This window comes from Hetaerina americana, unplaced genomic scaffold (genome assembly GCF_022747635.1).
Source record: "Hetaerina americana unplaced genomic scaffold, ioHetAmer1.1.p SCAF_6, whole genome shotgun sequence".
Classification (NCBI taxonomy): domain Eukaryota; kingdom Metazoa; phylum Arthropoda; class Insecta; order Odonata; family Calopterygidae; genus Hetaerina; species Hetaerina americana.
In genome coordinates, this window is record NW_027287205.1 from 90,992,338 (window position 1) to 91,013,305 (window position 20,968).

At 46.3% G+C, this 20,968-nt stretch overlaps 1 protein-coding gene and 1 long non-coding RNA gene across 2 annotated transcripts in view; both read right to left on the minus strand.

The window, feature by feature from the left end:
• Positions 1-935, minus strand: part of LOC139695042 (homeobox protein OTX2-like) — a 102,960-nt gene extending 102,025 nt beyond the window's left edge. Inside the window, exon 1 of the mRNA XM_071593634.1 lies at positions 713-935. Coding sequence (XP_071449735.1) covers positions 713-893 — 181 coding nt within the window. The 5' untranslated portion in view covers positions 894-935. The remainder of the gene's footprint in view (positions 1-712) is intronic.
• A 115-nt stretch (positions 936-1,050) lies between these two features.
• The window catches only part of LOC139695181 (uncharacterized), an 83,100-nt gene continuing 63,182 nt past the window's right edge, over positions 1,051-20,968 (minus strand). The window contains exon 3 of the long non-coding RNA XR_011702277.1: positions 1,051-1,116. This is a non-coding gene — a long non-coding RNA (uncharacterized lncRNA). The remainder of the gene's footprint in view (positions 1,117-20,968) is intronic.

Genomic DNA, 20,968 nt, shown 5'->3' on the forward strand with positions numbered 1-20,968 from the left:
CCTCCCTTCATCCCGTCCAACATCCCTATCATGTTCCTTCCCTTTCCTCGTTTGCCTAACATTCTCCCCTCTATTACAGTCTTCAACATCCCACTGCCGGTCAATACGCCCCTCATCCATTTTTCCTGCCTCCATAGCATTTCTCTCAACAAACCCCTCTCCTCCCCTTTCACCATACCAAGTACTTCGCCATATGTTTTCTTCTCGGTCCATTTCACCTTCTCCATCCTTCTCCACACCCACAATTCGAAAGCCTGCAATCTACTTATATCCTCCTGTTCAGCGACCACGTTTCCACGCCGTACATAGCTACGCTCCATATCAAAGTTTCGTATATGAGCCAAAAATATTCAGGTGCACCTAAGAAGAACATAAATTTGTGGAAACATGGCTAGCATGCTGCCACCGCCCAGCATCTGCTTTTGCGGCAGCCTGCGGGACATAATGCCGATGTAATAAATAAGAGGATCTGATTCTAATTACATATTTGAAGTCAGGGAATTCCCAGGAATATATGGAGAACCCGATCCGTCAATCGCATTGAAATACAACCTTTCCCGTCCTTCGGAGAAGGGCATTTCGCCCGGAATTGAACCCGCGCCCCCTGGTCACCCCCAATCCACCCACCGGACTCTCCGGTCTCCGATGGCAACGAGGCACATCAGCCAAACCCCCGGATGGCGCGGGGGTCGGGGGGGGGGGTTATACTCACAGGAGGGGTAGCCCATGCCGGGGTGCAGCGAGTCCATGGCTGCGGCGGCGGCCGGCATGCCGAGGCCGATGGCGGCTGCGGCGGCGGCCGCGGCGTGGTGGTGGTGGTGGGCGTGGTGAGCGTGGTGATGGGCGTGGTGGTGGTAGGGGTGGTGCGTGGAAGACTTGAGGTAGGAGGCCATGCCGGCCGCCGCGGCTGCCGCCGACACCGCCGCCGACACCGCCGACACACCCCCTCCGCCCCCTCCGCCCCCGCTGCCCCCTCCGCCCCCGGCGCCAACGAGGCTCCCTCCGCCGCCTCCGGAGGTTGTCGCGCTGCCCCCGGAGCACGGCCCTCCGCCACCGCCGCCCCCACCGCCACCACCGAAGCCGGGGAAGGCCAATTCGCCGGGATCCGGGTTGCACCTGCGGAAGGGAGGGCATTGAGTACACCCGTCGGGGTGGCTAGCGGCGTCGTCTCCACCGCTAGCTGCCGCGACGTATCGACAAGCGAATCACTCGGAAGTCGTCTGGGCTTCAGAATGCCTTTTTATTCGATTTCGTCCCGAATATCTGCATTTTCCCTGGATCTGGTGTCTTCCGATTCGTCCAGAAGAATAATTGAAAGAATGATTTAGGTTTTGAATTATGTATGTTCATGCATGGAGCTCTATTCTAAAACGTATAGCACCGAGCAGTAAAAAGGCCCGATCAATCAGGAGGCGCCAAGAAGAGAGTTGTTGGTGTGCGGACCAATCAGGAGACGCCCGAACCGAGAAAAAATGCACGGGACTATAAATTGACGAAACAAAAGCCCTGGGGACGTTGATCGAGTCGGCAATGGAGACTTTAACCCGGGGGAAGATCCAAGGGGATTTCAATCAATGGAGCGCAGTGCTTTATGGTTGTGAGAGCTGTTCTTTGGAGCAAAAAGAGGATGAGTGTCGGTCGGAGGCTTTTGAGAAGCATTGTGGTGGAGGAGGAAATAGTAGGTTGGAATGAGACGACGAGCGCTGAAGCTTCAATTATGTTGGGCGCAGAGAGAGAGAGAGTTGCTGTTGGGGAGAGATGGGGAAAGTGGGTGGAGGGAACGATCGAAGTGAGAACATTAAGCAAGCGAGCCGGAGGAGGAATAGTATTATTGACACGGAATCAAGTCAGACAAAAGTTACGAAAAAGAAGAAATGAATGACGCGGAGCACATAAGGGGAAGTCCTCGCGGAGCATAAAAGGTGACAGTGGAGCACTGCCATTGACAGCCATTCGGAACGTTCCCGTGGCACCACTACACTGCACCTGGTGCTCGGCTAACCAGTGTCGGAATTCCACCCCGTTCCTCCAGCACCAACACCGCAGGCTGCTTGCAGATTGACTGTTACCCACCGACCGGTCGCTCTCCGACCCCCTCCTCCATCGCGGGGATCATCCCTTTCCTTCCCACGCGCTTCACTTGCCAGGGCCATTCTGCTCTCCTGCTCCCTCATACGGCTATTCCTTCCTGCTCATGTAACTCCCAAGCCGAATTGTAATGCGAGGCGATTTTTCATGAAGAGCACAACGGTACATTTATGTATTCAATTCCAAACTCCATTCGGTACACGTTTTTTTAAATGTTGCTCAAGTCTATATTTAGCATTTCACGAATTGCACCGTTCGCTATTCCTCTAAAGATTACGGTGTCCTCGGTAGGAAGTCTTAAGTTACTGTTTATCATGCGTTGATAGCTTTGATGTCAAAGAGGGAAGAACCCATGGAGCTACTGCGCTGGGGGCGCTGGTTTGTAGATGATTGGAGTCATCATTTACTTCATGTTTTGCGGCTGCTGAAGAAGTGCTGAGTGCAGATTACTCTCATAAGATCATGCAGAGGCTGTGAACGCCAACGGAAAACTATAAAGCTCGTATATCTTAGAGAGCCTTAAGAACTCCTGGTGCGAGCAGCGTCGCTGGCGTAAGTACAAATGGAAGATGCCGGGAGAAATCGGTTGGAAGCACTTGGATCAAATCATAGTACAGTATAGATCAAGGAAGAGTATCACCAGCTCCCACAGCTTCCCGAGGAAAGATGCGGATCCGGGCCATAATTTACTTATTATAAAACATTATTCGCATAAAGCAGTAACCCCAATTTACGGTGAAAAAGTATAACAAACATGAAAGAGGACAAAATACAATAAAAGCATAGCAATAAATAACGAGAAACGAACATGGGCAGGGGAAAAATTTAATTTATTGAAAGGTGGGATAAAGCTTGGGTGGTGAAATTGTTGCATGATAAATAAAAAGGATGGAGAGTGTGAGGGGGAGTGAACTGAGGAGGGAGGAGAGGCGAAATAGTAAAGGTGAGCGATTGGTGAGAGATATCCCAGGAATAGGCAGAGATGGAGGAGGGAGTGGGTGCGGGTGGATCGGGTTGGTATCCTGAAGTTGAAGAGAGAGAGAGAGAGCAGCTCAGGGCAATCAATAGTCGAGTTTAGGGTGTTGTGCAGGAGTTTTAAATCAGCTTTAAGCCTGCGGTTTTAGGGACTAGAAATGGATAAAGAAGACAAAACAGCATTTGAGGACATATTGGGGAAATGTGGGACTCGGTGTTTGACTATTTTGGCAAAGAAGTGAGAGATGCAATCGAGGGATTTTAGATTATAGTTGGGGCTGAGGTGGACCGAATTGGGGAGCAATATGATACTATGGGAGGACAATTGTGGAGAAGTACGAATGGAGTGCCATTGGGTCTTTAATTACTGTGAAGCGATAAAGAAGGCCTAATAGGGATGTTGCTCTATTTATTTACAGTCTGTATGTGGTCAGAGTAATTTAGTTTATGGTCAATAAAAACGCCAAGGTCTTTCATGGTTAGTTATAATTAACCACAACTTGAAATTCAAAAGTTTAAGGAGGGGCTGAAGAGTGCGAAAGTAGAATCCCGAAGGTTTAACCGCGGCAAACAGGAAGAAGGGCCACGCAAAGTTCAATTAGTATCCAAATGAAGACTGGGAGGGATGAAAAGGGCTGGAGGAAGAAGGGTGGGTGGATGTCAAGAGCGGGACGGGAAGGGCTGCGAAGGAAACGATGGGAACGAGAGAGAATGAGAGAATTAAGAAGCCAAGGGCGAAATGCGGAAGGAAGACGGAAGGAAGAAGATGCAATCGGAAATGGGGAGAAGAATGTCCTTGGAGCTAAACTATAATCCGAATCAGGGGAACCAAATAAATGCGGTGCAAAGATCAATGCGAGGAAATGGAGATATTTCACCTAAAAGGAAATGTAGTGGGGGTATACGTAAGAAGAGAGGAGAGTATTTGGGATATAGCAAAGGAAAAACTAAACCTTTCATAAGGGATACGACGGAAGAGTTGCAAGTAGAGGCTGGAGATATACGGGGAAGGTCGAAGGAATAGATGGAAGAACTTAAGGGTAAAGATAATACGCCGGCCAGTTGAGAAATACAAAAGGAATTGAGAGGAAGACGGGGACAGCTTGATTCCAGGAATGCTGAGATTGGAAAAGCGAAAATGAAATGGAGTGGAGCAAGGGAGAATGAACAAATAATATCGCCAAAGAAATATTTTTGCTCTAATTAAAAGATTTTGGGGTAAATGGTAGGAAGGGATCATTTGAATTTAAGCGCAGTATATGTATATGGCCCTCCCCGGATTATAACCTTGATTGATTTCGTGTTTGAATGCCTATATATATATAAATATATAAATAAATAAATAAATAAATAAATAAATAAATAAATAAATAAATAAATATATATATATATATATATATATGATTATGATGTTGTATGAATTCTAACCCACACTCTTTTCCCTCTTGTGTGTGGTGTATTTATCCTTTGGTGGGTGAAACAGCACCCTGACGCCATCTCTTGGCTAAAGAATCGGGGCGCTTGGCGACATATTAGACCCACGGATCTCAGTGTAAATTACGTTTCCTCGATAGCTCAAGTGGTTAGGAGCATCCGCCCGGCAAGTGGAAAGATCCGGTGTTCGAGTCCCGGTCAAGGAAATATTTTTACTCTTGTGATCTGTTCGATTCCGCCTTCCCCACCTCTATTGTGTTCGTCCTTTATGTGTGTTCCTATCCCTTTTCCTTATATCTGTTTCTGTATATATGAGTATATATATATATATATAGATATATAGATATATCAAGGTTATATATATATATATATATATATATATATATATATATATATATACAACCTTGACGTGGTAGAAGAACTTGTGCGTTCCGATGACCCCTAGAGCTGTGTTGGCGGGAGTATTAATAATTGCTCCTTGTAGGGTCACCCATGCCGAAGGTTAGGAGCGAGACGAAAGGTAGTCAACGCAGCGTCTGTTCCTCAGTGAGGCGGCTGCAATGGCGTCTGACCCCAGTGGGGCGGCCAATAAGTGATGGTGTCACGTTAAAAACTCTATTGAGGAAGGCAACGGGAAACCACCTCAATTATCTTTCCCAAGAAAAAATATGATGGGCAATAGAGATATTTTGATTCCTGGCAACCACGGGGCTCGGCCCAATCGGCCGTGTGTCGTGCCCGGCAGCGGGGGAGGCAAGGCTTCCGCGGTCGTCATCCCACGAGACATTTGCAGGGAAAAACCGGCAGCAGCAGGACAGAACACGCAAGAGAAGAAGACCAAATTAGTTAGAATAGGAACTTGGAATGTTAGGAAAATGATGAAGATTGGAGAATGTTAAGCGAGAGATAGAAAGGGGAAATATAGATATTTTAGGTTTATGCAAGGTGAGATGGAAGGATAGCTGGGATTACTGGAGTGATAATTATAGAATAATATGCACCGGCGGGAACGAGAGCCAACGAGGGGTTGCCATAGTATTAAATGAAGAGGTAGGAAGGAGCGTAGTAAACACAGGGCAGGTAACGGATAGATTACTACTAGTAGTGATAAAAGAAGAACCGACGAGCTTGGTTATTATTCAGGTATACATGCCAACGAGCAACCATAAGGAAGAAGAGGTCGATAGGATATACGATCAGTTAGAGGACATGATCGCGTGTGTTCCTGCAGGGAAACATTTGATAGTGAAAGAAAGATAAGATAGAGAAAGCAGTTGACTTCTGCAGGAGACAGGGGTTAATCATCACCAACACTTGGTTTAGACACCTCAAAAGAAGCAGGTATTCATGGAAAATGCCAGGTGACTCAAAAAGGTATCAGCTACAATATATTCTTGTAAGACACAGGTTTTAGGAACAGAGTGATTAATTCGCACAACTGCCCGGGAGCGGATGCGGACTATGACCACAATTTAGTTATTATGAAATTTAGCGTCCGTTTCAAAAAGATAAGGCAGGGACGGCGGGTTAGAAAATGGAACATAGAAATATTAAATGAATTGAAAAGGAAGGAGTACCAACAGGCGGTAGAGGAAATCATAGAGGATGGTAATGAGCTAAGTATTATCGAAGAAAAATGGAAAAATATCAAGAAAGGGTTATCGAAAGCCACAAAATAAACTATTGGAACCGTTAACGCTAAAAGCACTAGGAAACCATGGATCACGTACTATATGAAATGACTACAAAGATGAATGAGAGGAGGAAATGGAAGAATGTAATCAGAGATTTAGGCAAAATGAAGTACAAAGAGTTAAACAATAAATTGAGACGGGTAACAAAGAAAGCAAAAGAAGCATGGTGTAAGACGCAGTGTGAGGATATCGAAAGTTTGCAGAGGAAGGTTGGAATTGGTGCGCTCTACAGCAAAGTTAAATCGTTATCGGGAAGTAAGAAAGGAAGATCTATGCTAGCAGTTGGAGATAAGGTGGGTAAAATAATAGTTGATACAGGAAAGATGAAAGTTAGATGGAAGAAATATATAGAAGAACTGTATAGTAAAGAACTTAGACCAACAAAGTTAGACATTGAAAAAGAACATGACGTTGATCAAGACAGTTAAGGTCCAGGCCTACTAGACGATGAGATAGAAAGGGCATTAACGGAGATAAAACTAAATACGGCCGTGGGGGTGGATAACATTCCAGCGGACCTACTGAAATGTTTAGGAAAATGTGGGAGGAAGACGCTATATGGGCTGTTTCTTAGTATCTATGAGGGAGGAAACTGGCCGGAAGACTTTGTGAGATCAGTTGTAGTTCCTGATCCGAAAAAGGTAAAGGCTTCTAGTGCGGGTGGGGAACGGGGAGTCCGAATGGGTAGTGTTAAGAAGAGGTGCAAGGCAGGGTTGCCCATTATCAACATTGCTGTTCAACCTGTATGTAGAGGAAATGATCAAAGGGGCATGGGAAGAACTGGAGGTAGGAAGGAAAGTGGGCGGGAAATCCGTAAAATCAGTAAGGTTCGCTGATGACCAAGCTTTAGTTTGTCAGTCAGCCAAGGGGTTGTAAGTATTGCTGAGTGAATTAGAAATTCAGTGCGACAGGTATGGGATGAGAATCAATATTAATAAAACAAAGGTTATGCGATTCTCCAGAAAAAAAAGGCTAAGCTAAACATTAAAATAGGAGGGCAAAAGCTACAGCAGGTAGAACAGTTTACGTATCTCGGGAGTGTTTTGAAGCAACGGGGTTGAAGTAGTAAGGACGTAAGGAGAAGAATTGCGCTAGGCAAAGAGGCTTTCACAAGGAGGAGGGAGTTGATGACAGGGACGTTGAGTAAGGATATTAAGAAAAGACTCGTAAAAACTTTGATATGGAGCATAGCTATGTACGGCGCGGAAACGTGGTCATTGAAGCAGGAGGATAGACGTAGACTGGAGGCTTTTGAAATGTGGGTGTGGAGAAGAATGGAGAAGGTGAAATGGACAGAGAAGAAAGCAAATGAGGAAGTACTTGGTATGGTGGGCGAAGAGAGGGGTTTGTTGGGAGCAATCCTATGGAGGTAGGAAAAGTGGATGAAGGGGGTATTGACCAGCAGTGGGAGATTGAAGACTATAATTGAGGGGAGAATGTTAGGCAAACGAGGAAAGGGAAGGAACAGGGTAGAGATGTTGGACGGGATGAAGGGAGGAAGAAAGTACTCAGAGATAAATGACTGACCTAATGTAGAGTGGGGTGATGGATTTTTGTTTTCTTAGGAGTCACAAAATCAAAATATTTATTTGGTAGCTATGTCCATCCAAAAACCTACCTTAACCGGTAGATTACCTAATAATAATAGTTATGTATGTATATGGATGAAGAATACGACCGGAAGATTTCCTCAGGTCAATTTTGACCGCCATCCCGAGAAAAAGAGAAAAGCAGCTGGACTACTATAGGGTTATTAGTTTGATATCGGATGCAGCAAAGAGGGAGGGATCTTGGAATCAATCATTCGAATCGGATAGTGAGAGGCATAAGAGCGGTGGAAACGAGTAGCATCAGTTTGTCTTCGGGAAGGGGGCGTGACGTGCACGTTAGTGGTTGGGGAGTTGGGGGGTAACCCAAGCAACAGGGAGGCAGGCAGCCAATGGGATCGCGGTCATCATTGAGTGGCGCACAGGAACGATGCGAGGGGTGCGGGATGAGGAATCACCACAAGAAAACAAAAGCAATGGCATCACCGAGAAGTTGAGAGCCAAGTGAAACATTGAAACGGGAGGGGACGAACAGGAGAGCAGATCGTGCATTTGGCCTGCACGAGATTACATCATCTTCCTCCTCCATTGAGTGAGGATGGAATAAAAATGCGCCGCAGGTCGCGACAGAGGTGAGCACGTTGGGTGGGTGAGGCATAGGAAGGAAGAAGGTGGGCTTATCAGAGGGCATGAGTTACGACGAAATCAACTGAAAAATAATGTAGGGCATAGAGACAGGAATCTCTTGCAATAAGTAGAAATAAGAAGCCAGTAAAACCACTGTCTTGAAACACATGAAATACTTCGGATGTAATAATTTAGCTGGGGCGCTCTTATCCACGGCATCGTCAAGCGCGAACATTAGGAGCAGAATTCTTAAGATGCTTCGAGAAGAATTAAGCATTGTTGATTCAAAGACAAGAGCTGCGGCCCAATGATCCCGGAATACGTTGAGTCGAGTCGCGCCATTCATCTTTAATTCCGTACGAGTTGATCATCCACATATGATTTTCAAGGCGCGCTGCATGAAAGGGATGTTCCGGGGGAGAATTCGCGGCTTCCAAGTGGAAGGCTTTTGCGAAGATTAGCGGAGGAGGCGAACGTGGAAAGGCAACTCTCAAATGCGTGGAAATCGAATGAAGAGCGGCAGTCGGAGGCGAGGCGCCCCCGAGGGGAGGCCAGCCTTCGAAGTGAAACCCGACGCGAAGAGGAGACACGACAGAAGCGAGCATTATCGATTCGATTGCCTAATTGAAAAAATCGATTTTGTCTCGCATTGCCTCGTTGACGAGAGTATGAGTGGGATACATGGGAAAGGGCGCGAAAGCTCCGAGGAATTCGCCTTTGTCTTAAAGATTCCCATGCTGATATTGGCGTCGCCTGTTCCTTTGGCGGGCGTGGACATGTCACACTCACTCTCTTCGAAGTTCCTGAGCGGCAGCACACCTACTCTAAATTACTGGGATCGCATGAGGGCGCAGTTAAATATTTCAGTTGCAAAGGAAGACGACACATTCCATTTCTCAGTTAAATTAAATGCCGGTGTCTCTCGCTCACAGGGTCCAGACATCCGACCCTCAACATGCATGAAAAATGTAAAAATTTCGTTTCATCTGATGGCATCAGTCACTTCAATTGAATCATCAGATTTCTGCAAGTTTTTTGTCTCTCGCCGCAATCGCTGGCATAACCAGCCGGCTATGAATATTAGGAGTTACACCACGCCTTTCATGGGGAGCACGGATCAGGACAATATGCGGATCCTTTTTGAAGAAACTCGGCTTCATTGAACTGGAGGTGGGAAAATGTAATGAGAAAGTTAAAGAGAGGTGTTGTTTTTCTCCAGTTAGGCCTCATTTGGAATGGGTCCCAAGTATTTGGGATCCTTGGGAGAAACTCTGGCTGAAAAATTAGATAAGATCCAGAGGAAATCCGTTAGTTTCGTGAAAAATTGTGACGATAAGAAGATGAGTGTGATAGGCCTTTATGGAGGAATAGGCTGGGAGCCAGTTGAAGGGATGCGAAGAGGACGAGCGAGACTTTTGGAAAGGCTTTGGGACAAACAATGACACTAAAGGAATAATCATTGCTCCTCACTATTTGGGAAGAATAGACCACAAAGATAAGATAAGGGAGGCAAATATTATGAATGACTAACAATATTTGTTACGAATACTCATTCTTGCCTTGGATCAAAATAAAACTCCAGCAAATTCGAAGCCAGTGTTGATTCAATAGGGAACCAGCTCAAGTGCCGCGTAGATATCCAATGCATTCATTCGTAGGTGTTCCATTGTGCTCGTGTCATTCGACATGTTAGTTGCTTGGATTTGAATTTGTGTGTGCACAAGTTAAAGGGGGTTTGCATGAATGTGGTCTATGTCGGTGTGAACTGGCGTGGTTTTGTTGGTTTTGCATGTGATTTCATTCTGTTTTACCGGCGGTGACCTAACACGCCCCTTCGGCAGCTAGCGGGGTGTTGCTTCGATGCATCTCACGTATCGCCTAATTAATGAGCTGATCTAAATGCATTTCCACGAAAATACGATATCACGACCTTCCATCAGGGCAGGCCGGTGATGTTTTTCGTTAACATACATAGAGTGATATTCTACTCTTAAAATTAATTGAATGAGTAAAAGCGTGAGAAGATATACCTATATTACTTAATTTGAAAATTAACTCTTTCATGTATCATTTTCGCCTCATGATACTCATGGAATTCCTCGGAGGGAAATTCCATTGAAACCCACGAACTCAGAATCCTGGGTCAACTACTGAGTACTAAGTGCGACCAAATCAGCCCCATCATTGTCTTATCGCGGTCCTGCATCTGTTGGCGACATTCTCCGTTTCACTTTAAAGTCAACAGTCCTATCGGTCAATAATTATGTTAATAACAATTCAAGGGAATGATAAAAAATTAAGGACTCAATGGCAATATTATTCTGAAATATATGCGGAAGTTCCATAAAACCGCCTAGTCAAAACCACCGGTAGATGGTGCGCCACAGTGTAACGATTTGGAACAGGTATCGAAACGGCGCAAAAGATGGGGACTTGCATTACAAAAGTCATAAAAGGTACTACAATGCAGTTACGGCATTAATTATGATGAATGAGAGGCATGTTATAAGTAAAATAGATAAGATCGAGGCACAAATTTCAAAAATGGTCAAATACAGGTACGTTGACGTAGCACTAAAAGCAAACTTTTACGACATGCATAGAATATGCGGGTTATCCTTGAAGAAGTTGGGTTTCATGGACGGGCTGCAGAAAAATGTAATATAATGCAAGATGGAGTTGCTAATTCGCGGTAGTTGAATTCGCATTTGGAATACGCGTATCTCGGATCTTAAGGAGAGAACGTTGGCAGGCAAGGCAGAGCTGAGCAGAGAATGTCACCGGACACCTGAGTGGCCTGGGGGCACCGAGGGCATTATAATGCCATTACGATTCATGCGCACGCATCGGTACATTGGTGACCACCTGGATAAAATAAGAGAAATGGAAGCCGTCAAAGAGAGATTCAAGCAGTCGTCTTTCCCTCGCGCAAGCATAACCAAGTCGAACTCTAATTCCCGACTATTTAGATGCAACAATTTCCGAATGTGGAAATCATTCACCTTAACCCGGTTTCGAACCCGAATCCCTCGATATCCGGCCGAGTGCTTCAGCCAGTTAATCTATCGAGACGTCGTCTTAAACTCTGAAATGCTGAATTGAAGGCTAAATTGAATTGACAATTTTAAACTTGAAGATCAGAGTAAAATGAATTTTCCGAATATTCCAGCTATTGCACGATGTATATATATGGACATAAATGCACACGCGTGTTTATGAACACTAGCTAAAATATATTCAAACGCACACATAAACTGATGAGTCTTATGCATTATTATCGTCAGTTCGAAAAAACATGCTAAGCGCTGTGGGGCACCTTTGGCTTCCCAGGAGGTCGCCCCTTCAAAGGGAATGCGCAGGAGCAGGTTGAGAATCGGGGGTTGGGTATGGCTCGTCTAACGCTGTCCAATGCGTGCCAAAACTGACGGGAGTTCAGGAACCGCCCCGAGGGAGCAGCGCAGGTGGCATACAGGGTGCGGCGCAAGGCTATGCACGCTTCGATTCATAGGTTTCATTATTTGCGTGAGACAAATCAATGCTTATGACGAGCGAAGACGACGTCTGCAGTGGAGGCAAGGGAAATTATGTCCAAGAAAAAGAGAGCAAGAGGAAGCGTTTGTCCAGTCGGAAGGAGGAGCCGCGAAGGGGCGGGAATGGCCGGGGGAGGCTTCCTAATGGCGAAGAAGGGACTGCCGGCAAGGCAAACACCAAATGCTGCCAAAGGCGTGAGAATTGCACTCGGAGTCAAGCCTATGTCCACGCGTGCGAGAAATTCACGAGAGTAGATGGATAGATAGATAGATAGGGGAGGGCGACGGAAACGCGGTGGTGCCGAAGAATGTTGAAAATAAAACTTCGCGGAGTGGGTGAGAGGAGAGAAGCCAATGGAGAACAATAATGACAAGGATGAGAGAGGGACATCAATTTGGGGTCATCCTGTGGCACTCTACTTGTAAGATATCGAAGACTACAGCTGAAGGGCAGGGGGAGTCGGTGTAAGAATGGCGCGCGGAGGTCCAAGGGCGAACCTGTAGGAGGGAAGGGCGTGCCGTGGCGAGGAGGGAATCAAGGGAGGGCAGCTGCGAACCGATCGTCGGATCGGCAACCCTTTGCCGATGGCGACGGGAGAAGACGGGCGGAAGGGGTCGATTGCATCAAGCCGCACCATCTGGTGACGGCCGCGGCAATTTTCGCTGGAATGTTGGCACTAAGGGTGCGGGCAGAATGGAGCAGGAATTACCAATGAAATATTAGCGTGGAAAATATCGATACCTAGGGGACGATATCACCGGAAAGTAATAAATACTCCGAAATATCGCGGCTTAATCGATTGCCCCAAAGGAGTCGCTCGGGTGCAGCGGGGCGGAAGGGATGCGTTTGTCAAAGCGACCATGGTCCATCTGCCGCCCCCCTTCCCTCCCTCTCGATCGCACCCTCCATTGTCGGCCCCCAGATAAAGCCTCCGAGGGGGCCACTGTGGCGGGGGGGGGTCCGGAAAGGGGGGGAAGGGAAAAGGGAAAGGGGGGCACGCAGTGGGGGGTGTGGTGTGGTGTGGACAGGGGGGCAGGGGCGATGAGGGGGTAATTATCCTGGCTAATCGGCCGGAAAGGCGTCGGTGGCGGGGGCAGGTTCCTGGTGGGCAGGGCGACCTCAAGGGGGCCCCGCGGGGGGTACGGCTGCCGCGTGCACTAGTCGCGCCGCTCGGCGGGAGACGTTTAAAGCCTTCGGTCCCCGAACCCACAAAATGCTACTCGACTACGTATTAAAAAACAAACTTGCGTTAAAATATCTCCCGCCGAAGGAATTAATCAAAGTTTCTGTTTCACGTCGTTTATTTCCGTTTTTAATTGCACACTTTGGTACAGAACAACTTTGCAACGGTGAATTTCATTAATATATGTTTTCATTCTGCGACTTTTTTTCAGAAATTTGTTAAAATAATCACGATTGGATGAAAACTCAAATTATTTAGGCATTTATTAAAAATGTATTGAATAAACTTCTAAATAACGAGGACGCATCTTGCCATACGAAGGGGTACGATTTGTGGACTCGACAACAATTCCCAAGCCCTGAAGCGGCCCCCGTAGAAGAGAGCTCTCGGGAGAACGGCGCGAAGGTCGGGATCATGGGATAGTGTTTCCACCTTCCATCACTCACTTAATATTATCCAATTTTCCTGTTCAACATTGTTAACACGTTGCAAGTTCCTAGTTGAAATAATTTGGTCTTCTTCTCCTGCGTCTTCTGTCCTGCTGCTGCCGGTTTTCCCTTGCAAGGGTTTCGTGGGATGACGACCGCGGAAGCCTTGCTTCCCCCGCTGCCGGGCACGACACACGGCCGATTGGGCCGAGCCCCGTGGTTGCCAGGACTCTAAATCTCTGTATTGTCCATCATTTAAATCTTGGGAATGATAATTGAGGTGGTTTCCCGTTGCCTTCCTCAATAGTGTTTTTAACGTGACACCATCACTTACTGGCCGCCCCACTGGGGTCAGACGCCATTGCAGCCGCCTCACTGAGGAACAGACGCTGCGTGGACTACCTTTCGTCTGGCTCCTTACCTTCGACCTATCTGGCATGGGTGACTCTACCAGGAGCAATTATTATTGCTCCCGCCAGCACAGCTCTAGGGGTCATCGGAACGCACAAGCTCTTCCACCGCGTCAAGGTGGTAGTCCGGGGAGGGATATATTAGTATATATATATATACACATACATATATATATACATATATATATATATATATATATATATACACACACACACACACACACACACACACACACACACACACACATATATATATATATATATATATATATATATATATATATATATATATATATATATACATATATAGATGATTTCGTCGAAGTGACACGGAAGTGTTGAATATCAAGCTTTGACAGCAGCAAACAATATAGGAACACATAAAAAGAACACTCATACGTTATTTCTTCATTATTTCTTTCTTTTATGTTCGGTGTTCAACACTGCCGTGTGACTTCGACGAAATCATATATATATACATACATATATATATATATATATATATATATATATATATATATATACACACACATAAATATATACATGTATGTGTGAGTATTATTCGATGAGGCCAACATACGAGTGGTCGAAATGTTTGAAGAAATGAGTAAGTCATAGAATTTTTTTCTCAAAAGAGAAAAGAATTAATGATAGAGACCTTATGGCATGTTGCTAATAACAGGTGGGTGGGAATGTAGCGCGTAGTTTATTACGGCTCCTTCAAAGCGGAGGAGGAAAAGCGGAGTTTGGATGCTTTGCCTAACTAGACGTGTTAAGTTAAGGAGAAAAGGTCTTTCCATCATGAGTTGCGAAATATTAGTCTTGAGATACAACATTTTCTACTTAATTGCTGTTGGGGGTAAGAAAACACCAAGATCAGTTTGCATTTAGTTCGACTGGTTAATTATTAACATTGTGTAGACGTGGTCCTGTAGCCTTCCGCATTCCTCCATTAATTTTTTCGACACACTAAGTCAAGGCAAGAAGAAGCGATATCACTGAAGCCAATATCCCTTGATGCTCATAGACCTTCTTCCAGGAAATAGGAATAGATTGGAGGGGCAGGAGGCTAATCCGCAACCTGTGCATGTCTCAGACTGCTCAGGTGCGTGTGGGAAACGGGGAGTCCAATTGGGCAGTGTTAGGGAGAGGTGTAAGGCAGGGTTGCCCATTATCACTGTTGCTTTTCAACCTGTATGCAGAGGAAATGATCAAAGAGGCATGAGGAGAACTGGAGGTAGGAATGAAAGTGGGCGGGAAATTCGTAAAATCAGTTGATTCACAAGAATTAGTTTCCCATTCAGCTAAAGCAATGATTTTTTTGGGCATTATAGGATCAAAGTTATCGGTATGGACGGAGTATCTAAAATAAGGGAATAATGGTTGAGGTTATCTCTGGAAAGACGATGGAGTAATTCAAAGAATGCATTAAGGATGAAGATGCAGGGCATTGTGTCGAGTGAAATTAAAGAATTTGAAGAAGACTGACATGCATATGCAAACGCGGATGAAGCGCAGAATACAATGCTATTATATACGGTAGAGCAAGCAGGAAGGGGGATTTAGCATGTTATGCACGACATGCTGTGTTATACAGTTGAAGAATACTTTATTGTACTACAGCTGGTGTTGAAGTAGTGCAGTCTTACACTCGTGGCATTCCACGTCCATGAGCCAATTAAAAATCCACCCCGAGCCTCTGAACACCGAATTCCCATTTTTGAGCCCTAGCCTCGGTGTATCAAATAGGTCGTGGACCTAGCTAATCTACTTGCATCCATGGCGCCAACCGTTGAAAAGAGTGACCAGAAAAAGAGAATAATGTCTTTGAAATCAAATCCATTGGAGAATTCCTTCAAATAGCTAATTACAATATAGTTCTGATAATCAATTGCTACACGCCGATAGCGATTAGCATCTCGCGTCAAAAATGAATAACAATTCTGGTATTCTAAATTTTAAACGTATAATAAAATACTTTAGCTTCTTCTGAGGAAACCATTTGCAAACCCCACCTCGTTCCTCCGCGGAGCCATGAACGTCAAGAGACGGGAGAGAGTTTTGGAAAATAAATCCGCAGGCCCCCCCTTGTTCCAATGCACTCCACCCCTGTTCGTCCCCGAACCCACCCTCTTGCCCTGATTGCCTCCCATCTCCCCCTCACCCTCCGCCGCATTCAACCCCTCCGCGCAAACAGAAGACGGGCCCTCACCTTCCCTTCCATGAGCCCCGCGGAGTCCTCGGCAAATATTTGAGAAACAGTTGACTTCTCTCCCAGCGCAACAAAGCCGTGGACGCGTCATTACGCCCGGAGCCGCGTGGGTGGAGGCTTTGGTCGGGGCGGGGGTGAAGAGGCGGGGCAGGGGTCCCGTCCAATAATAATCGCCACGGGGGTTGGCGGGGGGGGGACTGGCAGTTGATGGGGGATTTGGTGGGGGTGGGAAGCGAGGGAAGGGGTGGGCCTCGCATGCTCCCCTGGTTGGGGATGGCGCGCCCCAAGTGGGGGTGGATATTAGGGGAGGCAGGCGAGGCGGAAGAGGTCGCTTATTAAAAGGAGACTGCGCCGCCCCTTCGAACGGAAGGAAAGAGATGAAAACCGGAGGTTCATCCCCTGCGCACGCCGGCGTCAAGCAAGGACGGTGACGCGATTGGGCGCCCCCGCACAATGGCCGGGCGCCTCCCCGCTGCGAGACGGGCAAGATCCGGGAATTAATTATTACCATCAAATGTGGTTGACCTGTCGGCGGTGAGTTTCTTGCGGGCACAGAAGACACTCGCACTGCTGAACCTCAGCACTCCGCCCAAAAGGACACCCTGAAAAAATTATCAACATTCCAGCGAACGAATGTCTAAATACAAATACCCCCACTCTCATTCCCTCCGCACGACGTCCCTATCTTCTGCTATTGCTCACACTTTATTAACAGCAAATATTAATACATGATTAAATGGAGAAACTGCACTAATTTAGTTGATTTCTTGGAAGCTTGCAACATTCGAAGCTCCGTCTTTTGAAAACCGACCGCGAAATGAAATGTGAGCTCTCTAGCACAACCAACACTTTACATTTGATCATTTACTCGTATAACTACAAGACTAAATACTAGTGAGACTGACATTTCCTACGAAAATGCTTGCATATTATTTAACAGTGAAAACACTCAATTTAGGTGTAATGAAGTACAAAGTACGTGCCTATTTCATTTTAATTTATTACATCATGGTGCAATTCGTGTACACATGTCCTGCCAGTGTCCATTAATAGAGTAGGTGGCATAGCATAAGGTCTTCAATGGTGCTTTTGGAAATATTTTAAGATCACAGGAGCACATTATTGACGCAGGAAAAGATTAAGGTTTGTCTCATTCAAATTTTATTTCTCGCAGTTGCCAGGACTCATATTCTCTGTATTCATCTCATATACTCATATTCTCTGTTATTCTCTGTCCATCATGTTAATCTTGGGAATGATAATTGAGGTGGTTTCCCATTACCTTCCTCAATAGTGTTTTTAACGTGACACCATCACTTACTGGCCATCCCACTGGGGTCAGACGCCATTGCAGCCGCCTCACTGAGGAACAGACGCTGCGTGGACTACCTTTCGTCTGGCTCCTTACCTTCGACCTATCTGGCATGGGTGACCCTACCAGTAGAAATTATTATTACTCCCGTCAGTACAGCTCTAGGGGCCATTGGAACTCACAAGCACTTCCACCACGTCAAGGTTGTAGCCCGGGAAGGGGAATATACATGTATACAAATATGAATATACGTATGGATAAATATACTTATATATTTTAAACACCAATGATTGCGTTTCCATAACCCTAGGCCACCTCAATGATACATGTACCTATTTTACCAACAACCCGGCACCAACTTTCCAAACGGAAATTCGGTCTTTCCTACTTCAATTTGGACCAGAAGAAGGCCTCACCTCCCAAGACATATCCTCACTCCTATTTCTATACCCTAGAACACCCCAAGTTTATCTCCTCCCGAAAATATACAGACCAAACATCCCCTGTCGCCCTATATTCTCCAGTTTCAACTCCCCCACCGAAGTAATCTCTTTAGAATTTCTCCTCAATCCAGCCACTTTCGCCAAGACAAAAATACATTTTCGTTTCATAATTGTTTCTTTTCACCAACCAAAGGCACAGCGATGGGAACGAGGATTGCGCCATCACCCGCCAATCTTCTCATGGGCAACCTTGAAAAGACTTTCCTTTCACAGCAACCCCTCCAACCTCTCCTGTGGGCCCATTTTTTGAACGAAGGAAGAGAATTTAAGGAATGGTCAATTTGTCTGATGATGAAGCAGAGAGAGGGGGATAGCGTTTTTGACGCCGAGTAAAAATGTCAATTTCTTTTTGTAAGGAAGACTCATTTGAAATGATCCTGATGCAGGAAGGCATTCCCTCAACATTGCCATCGGGAGCCGACGAGCCCTCCGCGCACAAAGGGGGGCGAAGAAGCAGTTCGAGTTGGCTTTGCGTACCATTCCGCGGCTGGTCCTGGACGGTTAGACGAGTGGGGTGGGTCATTGCAAGCATGCCCGTTTCGGATGCCCGACGTAAAAAGTGGCGTTAAATACGCACGCGAGGAGGAAATGTGGACGAAGGGCTCTCGCGAGGAAAGGGAAGGAGATTTGGAGGGTAAGGTTTTGAAATGTGTGCGCGCGCTAGAATGGTAACTGGAGATTGCGGTGAAAGGGGAGTGGTGTCCACCCGCAAGGGTGGAGGGGCGGGCGCCGGGGAGGATTCCCGGGAGGAAACAAGAAAATAACTGGAGCGCTGGAAGATTACCGACCCCTCCACTCTTTCAAATATCTTCCACTCGTGAAGACAAGGAGCCCCTCTCATTATTTCCTCTCGGTCCCTCCAGCCCCCCCTTTGCCCATTATATGTGGGAACCGCGCCATCCCATGCGCAGGTGGCGCGCTCTGAAGGGACGCCGTAGAAAATCCGGAAACAAACAAGCATCGCGAGTGCGCCGCACTAATTAAGCGTGGGGCCCTGTCTCTCCAGGGGCGGCGTGGGGGAGGGAGGGGGCATGATCGGGGTGGGGTAGGGAAAATGATGAAGATCTCTTGAAGAGAAAGGATCTAGGCGGCGGGGGAGTTGTCCACGCAAATCAAACGTGAGCGCTCTTCATGGAGGGATGCAATGAAAACCTGTTAAACGTTAACCGGTAAGTTAAAATCTGAAAATAATTTCTCCAGCATTATTGCTGAATATTCACAAATATTTCGTATAAAAAGTATTACAAATAACTAATTTACTTGTAAATTAAATTAAATAGCTAATTTAATTGGTTTATTGGCCCTTTTTTAAATTGAGTCTTCCTCCAAATTATCTTGAAATTTACACATTATTTGATAAATTTGCTGATAAATATTTTTCTAATTTCCCTTCCTCTCCCATATCTACGCTTGTCCTTCCCATCTAGTGCTTACACCCCCTGCCAACCACCTTTCCGTTGGATCGTAGGGCATTTATGTCGATGTCGATGTGTGTGTCTTTCGTGCTTTGATCGAAATGGTGACGACTATTATTAATTACACTCACCATTTTCTATGTACATACAATATTCGATAAAAGAAAAGATTGCGTCCCTCAAATTTAATAATGCCTTTTCGATTTAAAGTTTCCATTCAATTGCAAAAGGCACTGTTTCACTTTTTGATGTGCCAACAGAAATTGAATGCAAGCAAAAACCGTTAGAGAGCGGGGCCTCGCCGGGCTGGTGGCATGCTTAAAATCCCGTTGCTATCGGCGATTGCATTATGAACATACGTAGAACTACCGCATTCGCATCAAGGCCTCGGCCTGTCACCGTCTGACATTCACCCTCGATGGGTGGATATGTTTCATTTGCTTCCGTTTACATTGAATTTAAACCAGATAGATCGACAAAGAATATTTGCCCACTAGTAAAAGCAAGATTCTAAACACAGGGCTAAAAAACCTGGGCGAAAATAAAATCAGCAATTATACTTCAAACAGCGGCAGGCGATCAAGTGTTATTTTCAATGCCAACATATGAATCTTAATTGAAATATTATTTTGAAGTTTCCTGGATGAAATAGATGCGACGTCATCCCTTGGCCAAAGAATCGAGGCACTTGGTTGAATTAAAAATCCGCGTATTTCGGCGATCGTCACGTCTTCCTGGATGTCTGAATGGGCCGAGCGTCACGGACCCGACAAGTGCCGGCTGGCAAGTGGCCTCTCTCTCCCATGCAACACTAAACCTTTGATTCGTAATCTTCATCACTCTCCTGTTACACGCGCGTAAATTCCATCGCCGGAAATCTTGTTTTCCCTTCTGCTGCCGACTTCCAGGATTCGCACACGAAGGATATTCGGATCAGATGGCATGTGGACATTACCACAAATGTCATCAGCGGTTGCAATGTTCCGCCGGATAATCTCTCCAGGCATTCCTTGCCCTTTGACCTTTGCCATTAACTCTTCTTCCCTCTCCCCGATCACGCGTACCCTCGCGAAGACTGCTTTCGTCGCCATTCTCAACCTGTCTGTCTAACCGAGGTCGTCCCCTCATCTCCTTTTCAGAGTTTTGAATTAAAAGTGTAACATTCAGACTTATCCCGCTAGCATCTTTGAACCTCTTCCACATATCCGATCCATTTTCATCACTCTCCCACTCCGGACCTATTTCCCTCAACGCATCCAATCTTCCCTCTCTCTGCGGCTCCAGTCATGGACAAGACACACATCCCCGCTCGAACATATCAGGGAAAAACTCGGCCGACTAGTGTCTTCGACGGGGGAACCCGGCGTGGGGAAACATGCGCCCAGGAATCCACGAGACGGGGCAAAGCGGGTTGGCCCCGCCCCGTGCGGCGGCAGGGGCCGCTGGATCCCTTCCCCAGGAGAAGGGCCCACTGATGAGAAGGGCACGATGCCCTCCCCTGATTCCTGAACGACGGCCACCCCTCATTAGCAAAGTCGACTCGAAAGAGGCGATTTGCCATCTCGTCAGGGGTGGGGGCGCGGAACCGACAGGTGGGGAGGGGAGGAAA